The sequence below is a fragment of the Perognathus longimembris genome, chromosome 8 (assembly GCF_023159225.1).
Source record: "Perognathus longimembris pacificus isolate PPM17 chromosome 8, ASM2315922v1, whole genome shotgun sequence".
Classification (NCBI taxonomy): domain Eukaryota; kingdom Metazoa; phylum Chordata; class Mammalia; order Rodentia; family Heteromyidae; genus Perognathus; species Perognathus longimembris.
This window is the reverse complement of record NC_063168.1, coordinates 61913026-61927353: the sequence shown is the minus strand read 5'-3', so window position 1 is coordinate 61927353 and position 14328 is coordinate 61913026. Positions and strand designations below refer to the sequence as shown.

General features: G+C 44.3%; 1 protein-coding gene across 1 annotated transcript in view; it reads left to right on the top strand.

Moving 5' to 3' along the window:
• The first annotated feature begins 2975 nt into the window (after window positions 1–2975).
• The window catches only part of Rab10 (RAB10, member RAS oncogene family), a 55781-nt gene continuing 44428 nt past the window's right edge, over window positions 2976–14328 (top strand). The window contains exon 1 of the mRNA XM_048353288.1: window positions 2976–3649. Within this exon, the coding sequence (XP_048209245.1) occupies window positions 3523–3649 (127 nt within the window). The 5' untranslated portion in view covers window positions 2976–3522. The remainder of the gene's footprint in view (window positions 3650–14328) is intronic.

The following is a 14328-nucleotide window of genomic DNA, read 5'->3' as shown; positions in this document are numbered from 1 at the left end:
CTATGTAAATATAAATGCCAAATGCTAAGTACTACTGGCTGGCTCTCCCAGTTCTTACAGACTTCATGAATTGAGGTTAGTGTTTGTTCCATAAGGTCCTGCTTCTGCCACTAATAGTTTCATCTCTTGCAAATGTCAAATGTCTGACTTCTCTTAGCCTCAAACTCATCTGTCCCTGGGTACAAGTGGCTCACACTTGTAATCCTAGCTACTCAGGAGGCTGAGAGCTGAGTATCACAGTTCGAAGTCAGCCTGGGCAGAAAAGTCCCCATGAGACTCATCTCCAATTAATCATTAGAAAACCAGAAATGGTGCTGTAGCTCAAGTGGTAGAGCGCTAGCCTTAAGCTGAAGAGCTCACGGACAGTAAGTGCCCAGGCCCAGTGTTTGTTTTGTTTTGGTTGCCAGTCCTGGGGCATGACTCTGGGCCTGAGCACTGTCCTGGCTTCTTTTTGCTCAAGGCTAGCACTCTACCTCTTGAGCCACAGCACCACTTCCAGTTTTTTTCTATATATGTGACGCTGAGGAATCGAACCTAGGGCTTCATGTATACGAGGTGAGCATTCTTGCCCACTAGGCCATCTTCCCAGCCCCCAGGCCCAATGTTTAAGTCCCAGGAACGACAAAAAACAAAACTCCTCTGTCAATTACATGAAGGGGTTGAAATATGAATAAAATTTCCATTTTTAGTTCCTATTGTTTCTCAAATTTGTGTGATGGTATTACTCTCCAAGTTAAACTTTCTACATTAAAAAAAAAAATCATAGCTTGGCATCATGGTCCACTGCTATAATCCCTTCTTGAAAGAGGCAGAGGCAGAAGAATTAGAAATTGCAGGCCAGCCTGGGCTATGTAGTCAGATTTTGTGGGGGGGAAAAACCAACACAAAAAACATCCTAATCATTTAAAATGCTTTATAGCATTGGGGCTCAAGTGAAGCAAATTTATTTGGAAAAGAACAATCAAGCTAAAGCTAAAGATTTTCCCAAGGGGCTCAAGATTATGACTGAATTGACAACAAACCTGAGAAGTCCTGACAATAGCTCACCTATGATTTGCTTAGCTAGCCTATTTTGGAATTGTTGCTTTGTGTGTGTGGGGGGAGGGGTTCTGGGGCTTGAACTGGGGCCTGGGTGTTGTCCCTGAGCTTGCTCTCTCTCTCTCTCTCTCTCTCTCTCTCTCTCTCTCTCTCTTCTCTCTCTCTCTCTCTCTCTCACTCAAGGCTAGTACTCTACCTCTTGCGTCACAGTTTTACTTCTGGCTTTTTGGTGTTTAATTGGAGATGAGCTTTCCTGCCTGGGCTGGCTTTGAACTGGGATCCTCAGATCTCAGCCTCCTAAAGTAGCTAGTGAGCCACCAGCACCAGGCTAGAAGTGTTGCTTTTTATAAGGACATTCACAACTGGAGGGGAAAAAAAGATTCAGAGGAGAGAAGACTTAAATGTTGAGACTAAAAGGGGCAACCAGAGAACCAGCCGAAGATAGGGATGAATTAGGGAAGACAAACATATTCAGTAACTGAAGCTTCAGGAGTGCTTGGTAAAGGAGCCCAGTGTAAGTAAGACAAGTCTTTAGAGAACTTGAAACTGAAACATGATAACCAGAACTACCTCAAAGACTCATTTTAATTACATATCAGATACACAAACATTGTGACAATGCTGAGATGGTGTGCATGTAAAAATGAAGCATTTGCTTCTTTGTCAATCTTTCTCTCCAGATGTCTCAAGGAAATACTCTTTCTGGTCTAAGCAACTCACCAGGTCTAACCACTTACTTGGCAGCACACCCTTCATTTGCTGGAGCATTTTGAGCAATGGAGCATTTTGAAAACCCTGGGTCCGAAGCACGTGTTGCATTTCAACCGAAGAGAAAAGAGGTGTTAAATCAGACTGATGGTGTAAGAGAAAGGAAAACCGGGTGGGGGGCGGGGGGAAGGGAGCTAGGTGAATGAAGAGAAAATGTGAGAGCTTGGAATAGTGAGTGACACTCGTCAATTATCCCAGCACAGGAGCGATTGAGGCAAGATGGTCGTGGGTTGGAAGTCAGCTTGGGCTACAGAGCAATGAATACCCTGTCTCGATTTGAAACAGACACATAAATGTAGACACCAGAAGCCGGCTGGATTGCAGCAGCTTTCAGCGCCTATTTCCCGACCTGGTAGTGTGGCTGTGTCTACAGGGAGGCGAGCCGGCCACCCCAGCACAGTGCTCCCAGCCACCAGGACCGAGGCCTGGCGCGGGTTCGCCGCGCAGAGCCCCGCAGCCAAGGTTACCGCCCCCCGCCCTCCCCCCCCCCCCCCCCGGCACCCAGGAATTCCTCAGCCCCCGGGAAAGGCCGATTGCATCACGGCAATCCGAGCAGTGAGGCCAGTTTTTCCATTTCGAACTTCTGATCCCTCAAACGCCATCTCTCGAGCCCTCTCAGGAGCCAGGGACGGAGTGCCTCGGTTTCCCCATTCACGGCGCGCCCACTGGAGAGGCCCCTCCATCAGGGAGGCTTCTGGTGCGAGCAGAGAGGCGATTTATTAAATGGCCCTCCGTGCTACTTTTCCACGCATCTGCGAGCCCGGGAACACATGATCACCCACGCCAGTCGCTGCGCCAAGATCCCGCACTCCACAGCCTTGACAAAGACGGTGCGGGGGATCCCGGCGCCGCCCGCAGGGCCACTGCCTCCAGGAATGCGCTGGAGACCCCGGGCTATTCCGCCGTGCTGCGCCTGCGCAGCCTCACAGGCAGGAGCCTCCCGCGGTTGAACTCTATCGTAGCGCACCCTATCAGGCGGTCGCAGGGAGCGCGCCGCGGCCTCGCCCTCTCTAGCTCCGCCCCTCCCTCCTCCGGTTCAGGCCTCAGATTGAGGCTCTGCTCTATAGTCCCCGCCCCCGCGCGCTCCCACTCCGCCCCGCGCGCGTGCGCAGAGGCGGGCCGCAGGGCGAGGGCGCGAGGGAAGGGCGGGCGTACGTCCTTGCGTGCGTCTCAGGCAGCGCGCACGCCGGCGTGAGAGGGCACGGGGAAAAGGTGGCTCTGGCCGGGGCGGCTCGGCTTCCTGAGGCTATGTAGCTAGGCTCGCCGGCTCGTGGTCCTTGTGGGTTGCCCTCACCGCGTCCTAGCGCTGAGTTTCTGTTGGGAAGAGGCTGTCCTCACGCCCGCCGCGCTCCCTCGACGGCAGAGCTCGCCCGCTTGCCCGTGGGAGCGTCCCGGCCGAGCTGCTCTGAGGGGGGAGGGGAGGCCATTTTGTCCCGACCGACTCCCCGGAACCGGGCGGAGCGGCGAGGAGAGGCTGCGGAGCCTCGGTCGGAGCCGCCCTCGGAGGCACGGACGCCGCCGCCGCCGCCGCCGCCGCGGTCGGGGGGGCTCCCTGGACGAGGCCGTTCGCAGGTCTCCCGCGCCCTCTCGAGCCTGCCTCCTCCCCACGCCTCCCCGGTCCTCCGGCCCCAGAACGCCGGGGCGAGGAGTTGGCTGTGGTGAGAGGGACCGATCCCTTGGGGCCGCCGGCGGCGAGAGCCCTAGCCGCTCCTCCCAATGGCGAAGAAGACGTACGACCTGCTTTTCAAGCTGCTCCTGATCGGGGACTCGGGAGTGGGCAAGACCTGCGTCCTCTTTCGTTTTTCGGATGATGCCTTCAATACCACCTTTATTTCCACCATAGGTGAGACTCTGTGGGAGGAGGAGGAGGGTACGGACGGGCCCTGCCGCTGCGAGCCGTTTTCTCGTATTCCAGACATCTTGCTTCCCGTAATATACGCCTTTGTTCCAGGGATTCCGATTCCAGACGACCAGACCCAAGTTACTGTTGGAATCGGCCTCGAGCTTACCGGGGCGGGGTCTTCCCATGCTTTCCATCCGGTCTCTTGCTTTCAAGTCTCCCACTCGGCTCCGTGCTTTGCTGCTACAAAAGATGCAGCGTTTAGCAACGTTCTAGAATCCTGTTTCTTTAAGCGACTTATTTTGTGGTTGTTTTTTTAATCCCTCCCGCCCCCCCCCCCCGTGTGTGTGGAGTTACTAGGATGTGTGATATTTGTAAGGGTCACGTTTTAATGGTTGGGATTGGAGCAGTACTAGCTGGTTGTAAAGGCCTGCTTGAGATACCGGGGCGGGGGGGTGGGGGGCAAAGAGGTGATTCCATACGGTCCTAACTTAGAGTAAACGTGTGTGTGTGTGTGTGTGTGTGTGTGTGTGTGGCGATTAAAGCAGATTAGAGAGGAGAAGTGAGTTGGCAGCATTGACTGATGCATTGATGTGTCAGATAGTCGGAGGCTCTTCGTGCTGGGGTGGCAATCTATGTATGGCACAGGCTTCGAAAGCTTCAGAGCTTTTGAAGACAGCAGAAGCAGTAATCTGAGGAAGACGATCAGTTTCTAAACTGTCCTCTACGCGTTGGAATGAAGTCAAGTTCCCTTCTGTCTGACTTGACTCTAGAATTTACAGAAAAGTGTTTTGCTAGTCATAGCCATAAGGACTTCTTTCTCATTTACTTTCACCACATGTTTTAGAATTACTTGGTGTGGAAGAGCTAGTGATTGACCTTTTCATTTGGTTTCCCGTTTCACCAAAGAAAAGGGAAGATTCTAAGAAAGTCCCTTTGGATTCTGGCACAAACATCAATTTTTGCTAAAGTAATTGTAGATGAAACCCACAGTCCTTCCCCCAACACAGTTTCCTTAAAGGACTCCTGATTGTTATTTGGAGCCCAGCTCTAGCATTAGGACAGTGCAATAAAACCTGTTTAAATGTAACCAATTTTATCATGGGAGTATTTAAAGAAACAAGTGTAGTTTTCTTTGAGCCTTGGAAATAGCCAACTGATTTCAAGTTTATAACATTACTGAAATGGTTTGGATTTCTTTCTTTCCATCTTTTTCAAGCCAGGTTCTCACTATGTGTCTGAGCCCAGCTATTCATCTCTTCCTGTCTCTGCCTCCTCAATGCTGGGATTGATTACATAGGTGCACCAGCACACCTGCATTGGTTTGAGGTTTATAAGCAATCTAGCTTATTCTCCTAATCCAAGTCATTGAAATTATATTGGACAAGTGATTATTTAGGTTTTTATTTTAGTCTTTGAGTAAGAAAAGTATGAGTATTCTCTGGGACAGTTATAAATTTCATGAAACTTAGAACTTGTTCTCTGCCTTGTGGGTTGGCACTTCCTAGCACTAAGTTTACTTCTATTATTTCACTTTCTGCTATAGCTGGGTGGGTCAGGTCGTTAGATTGGCAAATATTTATTGAGCACCTGATGCTAGGCACTGGGGATAAGTGGTGGACACAATAGACCCCTTGAACATTCTGTTGAAGACAATCACAATATTGTGCAAAGTGTTACAATAGTAAGCACGGGGAGGAGCGGACTAGCCTAAATTGTAGGGAGTTTGAGTAGCCTTGCTTGGCCATGATGTCTGTTGTGAAGTCTAAAGGACACGTAGGAATTGGGCCAGAAAGCTGGGACGAATATACAGCCTTTCTGGAAGAGGAAAGATTTAATTCATTGTGGTTAGTTTTAACCTGCCATTAAGAAAGGTGAGGTGAAATAGAGTTGAAAGCAAAGCTGAACTCTGTTGGCCAGACAATTTGCCGTGTGTGTGTGTGTGTGTGTGTGTGTAGAGAGAGAGAGAGAGAATGCGAGGGGAGTGTGTGTGTGTGTGTGTGTGTGTGTAGAGAGAGAGAGAGAATGCGAGGGGACAACTTGTAATCCTGTAAGACAATTGGGAAATCTTAGTATAGGATTTCCTTTACTTAGGAAAATGAATGGTGGTTTTGGATCAATTTTAGGTTTGGGATCCATGGTTCCACCCAGCTCTGTGACTGGGGCAAGTTACTTTATCTCCATTTGCTTCAGTGTCCTTTAAAAATAGTGTTGTATCTACCACATAGGGTAGCTGGTGAGGATTTTATGGGTCACTGAGAATAAAGCACTTAGCATGGTGCTAGGCACTTGGTGGGAACATAATGCATGCCAGTTGTAAATGGAATACAAATCCTATGCTTCTGAAGTGTAGTAGTAGCATGCTGCTTTATAGATTGCCTGCCTGCATGGAGTGATCTCTCAAGTATTTACTGGTGCTCCATTGAACAACTTCAGTCTCTGACATTACTTATTTTTACATAAGATTTGGAATGTAAACTAAGAAAGTGAATATAATTCTGAGTGCAACTTAAACACATATATTAGCTTGATTTAGAAGTTTTCTATTGTCTTAAACCAGTGTGGTCTAAAAGGTGATTTACAAACAATCTAACTTTTATGTTCATGTACAAAAAGGATTTTGGTATAACTTTTTTGTGTGTCCAGTCTGGGGCTTGAACTGAGGGCCTGAGCCCTGTACTTGAGCTTCTGTGCTCAAAACACTTGAGTCACAGCGCCATTTCCGGTTATTTGGATGGTTAATTGGAGTTAACAGCCCTTTTCCTGCCCTGGAGGGACTCTACCTACGATCTTCAGATCTCAGCCTTCTGAGTAACTAGGATTACAAGGATGAGCCCACAGGGCCAGGCCAAAAAGAGTTATAGTTATATATTTTATCTGATATCTTAGCTCTTACAATGTAGTAAAAAAAAATTTTTTTTGGCCAGTCCTGGGCCTTGAACTCAGGGCCTGAGCACTGTCCCTGGCTTCTTTTTGCTCAAGGCTAGCATTCTGCCACTTGAGCCACAGCACCACTTCTGGCCATTTTCTATATGTGTGGTTCAGAGGAATCGAACCCAGGGCTTCGAGGCAAGCACTCTTGCCACTAGGCAATATTCCCAGCCCCAGTGTAGTCAATTTTAAGCAGTTGAAATGTTAACTTGACTTCTAGTATGAGTATGTGAGTCATACTTAACTACCACAGCTCATCTCAGTTTATATTTGGCATGTGGCTAGTGGCTACCATATTGAATATTGCATGTCTAAACAACCTAATGTGTTGATATGCAGTTAACTAGAAATACTTTGTATGTTACTTTTAAATGTCAGTTGACTTAGAGTTTTCCCTCTTTTTTGGGGGGGTGGAGTGGGGTGCTGGGGTTTTGAACCTAGGGTCTTGTACATACTATGTAGGTGCTTTACTGCTGATGTATGTGGTTTTGTTTTGTTTTGTTTTAAATATATAGAGCCTTCTCTGATTATATATAATAGAGAAATTTGTGAGTTGTCATTTAGTTCTTACTGCTTATTTTTTAGGTGCTAGGGATTGGACTTATCTTGTACATGCTAAGCACGTACAAGCATGCTGAGCTCTATCCTGAACCTTAACATCCAAAGCTTGTTTAGAAGTTATTATCTTACAGATCTTGCGAAGACCCAGACCCAAAGTCAGTCAGGCCCTCATTATTTTGGGAACAATCCTAGTCTTCCTCCCCTTCCCCCAGTGGAATTGAACTCAGGGCCTCTAGCCTGGAAGGAAGGCAAGATTTGCTCTGCTTGAGCCACATCTTCAGCCCTTGCTTTTGACTTTTTGTGTTTATCCTGGGGCTTGAACTCAGTCAGGGTCCTTGAGTTGTTTTGCTTGCATTGTTACCACTTGAGTCACATCCCCCTTCAGGCCTTTTGGTGGTTAATTGGAGATAAGTGTCTCATGGACTTTCCTGCCTGGGCTGGCTTTGAACCATGATGCTCAGATATTGCCTTCTGGGTAGCTAGGATTACAGATGTGAGCCACTGACATTGGGTGGCTTTTGACTTTTTGAAGAAAGACTTTTTACCAATTTATTGTGCTTGTACCACTCAGCAATATTACTGTATTGAAAAATTTCCATATATTTTCAATTCTCACACATCCTTATTATAAATTATGTAATATATTTATGATCAAATTTATCATATTTGAGTTGAGTTTCAAAAATAAATTACTGAAATGTTCTACACTCAGTCTCTGGTAGAACATAGTAAGTAGTATAAAGGTAGAGATCTTCACCTAGTGTGGGGTTCCCCTCATCCTCCATAAGACTATGCACCTAAAAGAATGTCTGTATTTAATGGGTGCATGTTATATAAGGAAGGAGGAAGGGAAGGAGGAAAGGAAGAAAGGAAAAGTAGTACAGGAAAGAAGGAAAGTAGTACAACCAGGATCCTTTTAGTATAAGACTGGGCCTAATTTATCATTTATTTATTTATTTATTTATTTATTTATTTATTTTTGCCAATCCTGAGGCTTATACTCAGGGCCTTAGCACAGTCCCTGGCTGCTGCTGCTTCTTCTTTTTTTTTTTTTCTCTCTCAAGGCTAGCACTCTACCACTTGAGCCACAGCGCCACTTCCCGGCTTTTTCTGTTTATGTGGTGCTGAGGAATCGAGCCCAGGGCTTCATGCATGATGCTAGGCAAGCATTTTATCACTAAGTCACATTCCCAGTCCCCCTAGTTTATTTTAACATTTCTTCTTTTAACTTACTTTCTGAGTATTTATATGAAGTGAATATTAGCTGTTTGACAACCTGAGTAATTTTAGGGCAAAAGTGGTCTTAGGAATTCAAAGATTGAGCTATGCTCCAGTGGCTTACATCTGTAATCCTAGCTACTTAGGAGGCTGAGATCTGAGGATGATGGTTTGCAGCCAGCTTGGGCAGGAAAGTCTGTGAGACTCATCTATAGTTAACTATCATGAAACTGGAAGTGGTGCTGTGACTTGCAGTGATAGAGTGCTAACCTTGAGCAGAAAAACTCAAGGACAGTGTCCAGGCCATGAGTTCAAAGCTCAGTGATGGGGGTGGGAGGTGATTCGAAGATTGTTTGGAAAGTAATTATTTAAGAAAGCTACTGGGGGGCTGGGGAGATAGCCTAGTGGCAAGAGTGCCTGCCTCGGATACACGAGGCCCTAGGTTCGATTCCCCAGCACCACATATACAGAAAAATGGCCAGAAGCGGCGCTGTGGCTCAAGTGGCGGAGTGCTAGCCTTGAGCGGGAAGAAGCCAGGGACAGTGCCCAGGCCCTGAGTTCAAGCCCCAGGACTGGCCAAAAAAAAAAAGCTACTGGGGGCTGGGAATATGGCCTAGTGGCAAGGGAGCTTGCCTCGTATACATGAAGCCCTGGGTTCAATTCCCCAGTACCACATATATGGAAAACGGCCAGAAGTGGCGCTATGGCTCAAGTGACAGAGTGCTAGACTTGAGCAAAAGGAAGCCAGGGACAGTGCTCAGGCCCTGAGTCCAAGGCCCAGGACTGGCAAATAAATAAATACATAAATAAAGAAAGCTACTGGGTTTTGAATGTGCCATCAGTAAGTTGATTTAATCCTAATTCTTGATTGGTAGTACAAGCTCAGAAAAGCTTACCTATTAGTGTTATCAGAGCTTCTCACCTTTTTAGTGCTGCTTCTCCAGGATATTCTATGATGTGGTGGTATTAATTCTACCTCAATCCCTAGATTATTACTTTTTCCATAGGAGATATCTTTCGTTGGGAAATGGAGTCTTTAGGCTCCCTATAAAGTCTCTTGTCCCAGGGAAAGGTGAAATGTGTTCTTTTTATGAGTGGCTGTGTTTTAGGGGAAATGAGCCAAATCTTTGTCATTAAATGTGGTGAGCTCTGCTGTGATTTTCAAACAGCAGCTCATGCTGCAAGAATGCCAGAGTGCCTAAGAAAATTTTCTCTTTGGAACATGTACTTGTAGAGTCAATTAAAACTATATATACTTTCTCTGAAAAACATGTGTAAATGGCCAGTAAGCGTGTGAAAATTGATGACAATAGCAATTAGGAAAGTGCAAATCAAAACCACAGTGAGAGGCTGGGAATGTTGCCTAGTGGTAGAGAGCTTGCCCAGCATGCATGAAGCCATGGGTTTGATTCCTCAGTGCCACATATACAGAAAAAGCTGGAAGTGGCTCAAGTGGTAGAGTGCTAGCCTCGAGTAAAAAGAAGCCAGGGACAGTGCTTGGGTCCTGAGTCCAAGGCCCAGGACTGGCAAAAAAACAAAACAAGCAAAATCACAATAACTAAATGTGGAAATAACCCAAGAGTCCATCCGTGGATGAGCAAAATGTAGGCTGGCCCAGGTTCTGTGACTCACACCTATAATCTTAGCTACTTAAGAGGCTGACATCTGAGGATCCAGATTTGAAGCCAGCCTGGACAGGAAAGTGTGTAAGACTTTTATCTCCAGTTAACTACCCAAAAAGCCTGGAGTGGAGTTGTGGCTCAAATGGTAGAGCACCAACTTAAGCACAAAAGCTCCAAAACAGAACCCCGGCTCTGAGTTCAAGGCCAAGGACCCCCCCCCCCCCCCCCCAAAAAAAAAATATGAACTGGCTTACTCCTGTAACCCTAGCTTCTTAGAAGACACAGACCTGGAGTAGTTTGGTTTGAAGCCAACTCAGGCAGAAAAGTCTTTGAAACTTCATTTCCAGTTAACCAGCAAAAAGCTAGTCTAGAGATGTGGCTCAAGTGGTAGAAAGAAAGAACACTGACCATGAGCAAGAAAGCTGAGAGCACAGGCCATAAGTTTAAGACCCAGTAACCTTACAAAAAATAAATTACAGAAGATATGGTACAGTAAACCCATGGTATCTGTGGGTTTAGGAGACACAATTGAAGAAAACTCAGAAAAAGGCTCAGGATACAGAGTTTACTCCTTTACTGCAGATGCTTTATTCATTTTTCCCATAGCACCACTCAACTTCTGCTAAAGATATGCTACTTTTCAATAATTGGAAAACTTTAACTTTATAACTAAATTACACTTTGCAATTATTTGGACACCAGTTGCTTTTGGGGAGGCATGTCTTCACAAAATTAAGGGCAGGGAAACATGCAGCAGATCATACAATGATATTAAACTGGTGATAATGTAAATTGTGTAATGCACTCGTGAGAATTTTTTTTTCAGTTTTAAAAATATTATTTTTGACCATGCTTGGTTAAAAGTGTGTAACCAATTTTACCATGTACATATCATAGAATAATATTCAGCCTTAAAAAGAATGATAATCTTGAAAATATAAAATGAAATAAGAAAAGAACAAATGCTCTGTGAAGTACTAGAATAGAAAAATTCATAGAGAATGTAGAATGGTGATTACTGGAGTACAGATGACAGGGTTGTGGGAAGTTATTGTTCGGTGGGCATGGGATTTTAGTTGGGGATAATGAAAAAGTTACGGAGTTGGGCAGTGGTGAATATTGTATGATGTTTAATACCATTGAATTGTACTTAAATGGTTCTTGAAATGGTTAAAATGCATCAGAAGAGAAATACTGTATGATTCCACTTATATGAGTTATCTAAGTTGTTACATTCATGGAAACAAAAGTGTAGTAAGTAGGGCTGGGAATATGGCCTAGTGGTAGAGTGCTTGCCTTGCATACATGAAGCCCTGGGTTCAATTCTTCAGCACCACACATATAGAAAAAGCTGGAAGCTTATGTGATAGAGTGCTAGCCTTGAGTAAAAAGAAGCCAGGGACTGTGGTCAGGCCCTGAGTTCAAGCCCCAGGACTGGAAAAATAAACAAAGTGGTAAGTAAGTTTCTTAGTGGATGTAAAACTCATTTCAGTTTGGCAAGTTCTGAAGATCTGTTTCACACCAGGCTTGGTTCCAGGATTCCACTAACACATGACACTAAAACCTATGGATCAAGTCCCTTAAATTAAGTGTCATACTATTTGCATGTAACTTACTCTACCTCCCTTATCTCTAGGATATCCCAGTCTGTGTCCCCACCCCCTACCTCTGAGGATCCACCCATCAGTTACATTACAGTTCTAAGATTACTTTTAATACCTAATACTTTGTAGAATGCTTTGTAAATAGTTGTTATACTATATTGTTTATGGAATAGTGACAAGAAGCTTTTTTTAAGTAATGGTTTGTTTTGTTTCTAGTGTCAGTACCAGGCTTGAACTAAAAGGGCCTCATGCTCTCACTAAGCTGTTTTTGCTGGCAGTCTTAACACTTGAACCACATTTCTAGCCCAGCATTTTGCTGGGTAGTTGGAGATGGAATCTCAATACATGGATCATCCAGGACATTTCTCTCAACACATTGAGCATACAGAGTAATTAGTATCACACGTGTGAGCCACCAGAACTCAGGTAAAGTGGCATCCTCCTCCCTCTTCCTCCGGGGTAAGAGGTGTGCACTGCCTCCAGCTGGCTGCAACTTTCTCCCTCCCTTTCTTTTTGCCAGTCTTGAAGCTTGAATTCAGGACCTGGGTACTGTCCCTGAGCTTCTTTTGCTCACGGCTAGCATACTACCACTTGAGCCACAGTATCACTCCCAGCTTTTTCTGCTTATGTTGTACTGTGGATTCGTTTCCAGGGCTTCATGTATGCTAGACAAGCACTCTCCCACTACCCCTCCCCCCCACATTCCCAGCCCGTTTGTCTTTTTGTTGTGCATATGCATACATAGATCTCCTTGAAATGTTAGAATCACAGAATTGTTTTAAAAATTTAGGTTAAAATTATTTTGAGCCAGTATTGGGACTTGAACTCAGCCTTCCACTCTCACCTTTTTCCACACAAGGCTGGTGCTTTGCCAGAGTCAAGTCTGGCTTTGAATCTTGATTCTCAGATCTCAGCCTCCTGTGTAGCTAGGATTACAGGCTTAGCCACTGTTGCCTGGCTTCATAGTGACATTTCTATGCCTGTATACAATTTATCTCCACAAATCTTAACCCTTCTATCACTGTTCATCCTGCTTCCCCCTTAAAACAATCTTAGATTTATCATAAAAACGAAAAACCTACTTGCCACCTTATTTATTCTCTTTCATCCTATTTGATAGCCTTGTCCCTCATTGCTGGAGTCCCACCCATTTTCTTGTCAGAATTTTAATCCCATAATGAATTTTCTGAGAATCGAACCAACTTCCAGAAGGTCATTTGGCTAATTAATGAAGGAGATTTGATTAGAACCCAGAGCCAGTTCCGTTCACAGCAATTTCAGGATTTCGTTGTGTTTCCCTTTCCTACCCCAAATCAATGATGAGGTAGTTCTCCCCATTCATCTATTTCAGTTTGGAAAGTGCAGTTGCAAGATGGTGGTCAAAGTCAAGAAGTAACAAGTCAGTTCTAAATGTTACCGATTTGGTGTGGGCTAATTGTCCTTTTCCTACTTAGGGCATAATAAAGCAAGAGTTGATAATATTATAGATAATTAGATATTAGATATATTATTAGATGATTATTAATCTATTAATAATAGAGATTATTAGTTAATATTAAAGAAATATTTTCAAGGATTATGGTGTATAATGGTGTACGGTAGGGCAAATGACACTCTTTCTGTGGTTTGTAGAAGGGAAAGAATGGTAGAAAGACTGGCAATCTGCTTTACTGCCCCCAGGCTGTGCTCTGGTAGCGGTTTTCACTGATGATATACCAATAAAGAGATTTGGTAATAACAAAACAAAATAGACATTTTGTAATTAAAAAATGCACACGGAAAATTGTTTTTTGGAAATGGCTAAGTTATAAATGAGCTTAAAGGAGCTGCAAAGGATGTTGAAGTTAAAGAGTAAGTTGTTCTAATCCATAAGATGGTAAAAAGTCTTGTAAAAATAAGCAATAAAGGGTTAATAAAGTAAGTTCTTAAATTTATGAGAAAAGGAATTTGAAAAGGTGATTAGAATAAGGTTCTGGTGAAGATACCTCAATTTGGAAGGAAATGAGAAATGAAAAAACATTTCTTGGAAGATGCTACTTTGTATTTGGCTGCAGGTATGAGTGATTATTTCCCTCTCTCCTTCCCTTCTGTGGAGGTACTGGGGCTTGAAATCAGAGTCGCATACTCTCAGATGTTTTGTTCAATGCCTGGGGTTCTATCACTTGAGCCATAGCTTTAGTTCCAGCTTTTCTTAGTTAATTGGAGATAAGCATCTGGTGGGTTTTTCTGCCCAAGTTGGCTTCAAATTGAAATCTTCAGATTCAGCCTTCTTAGTAGCTAGGTTTACAGGTGTGAGCCACCTGTGCCTGGCTCCTTTCTTTGAATTTTTTTTAAGTTTCAGCAAGGATTTATTCTTACTACATATAACAGGGTTAGAGTAGGGAGGAATAGAATGAGAGTAAGATTTCCATGCAGGAAATGGGAATTTAAGACTCCTTTCTAGGTTTATACTAAATATTAAGTATTAAACTTAACTAATATTTTAAATAATACATTATTTGAAAAGGAACATTTTTGAGGAAAAGATCAACTGGTGATAGAATGCTTTGTGTCCAATATGTTGCTGAAACAGAACATCCAAGATTATAAAATATTAGAAAATGTCACCTGTGGTTCATGCCTTTAGTCCTAGCTACTCAGGAGGTTGAGATCTGAGGATAGCAGTTTGAAGCCAGGCCTGGCAGGAAAGTCTGTGAGACTTACCTCTCATATGAGCAGTGTGTGTGTGTGTATAATTTTTTTTTTT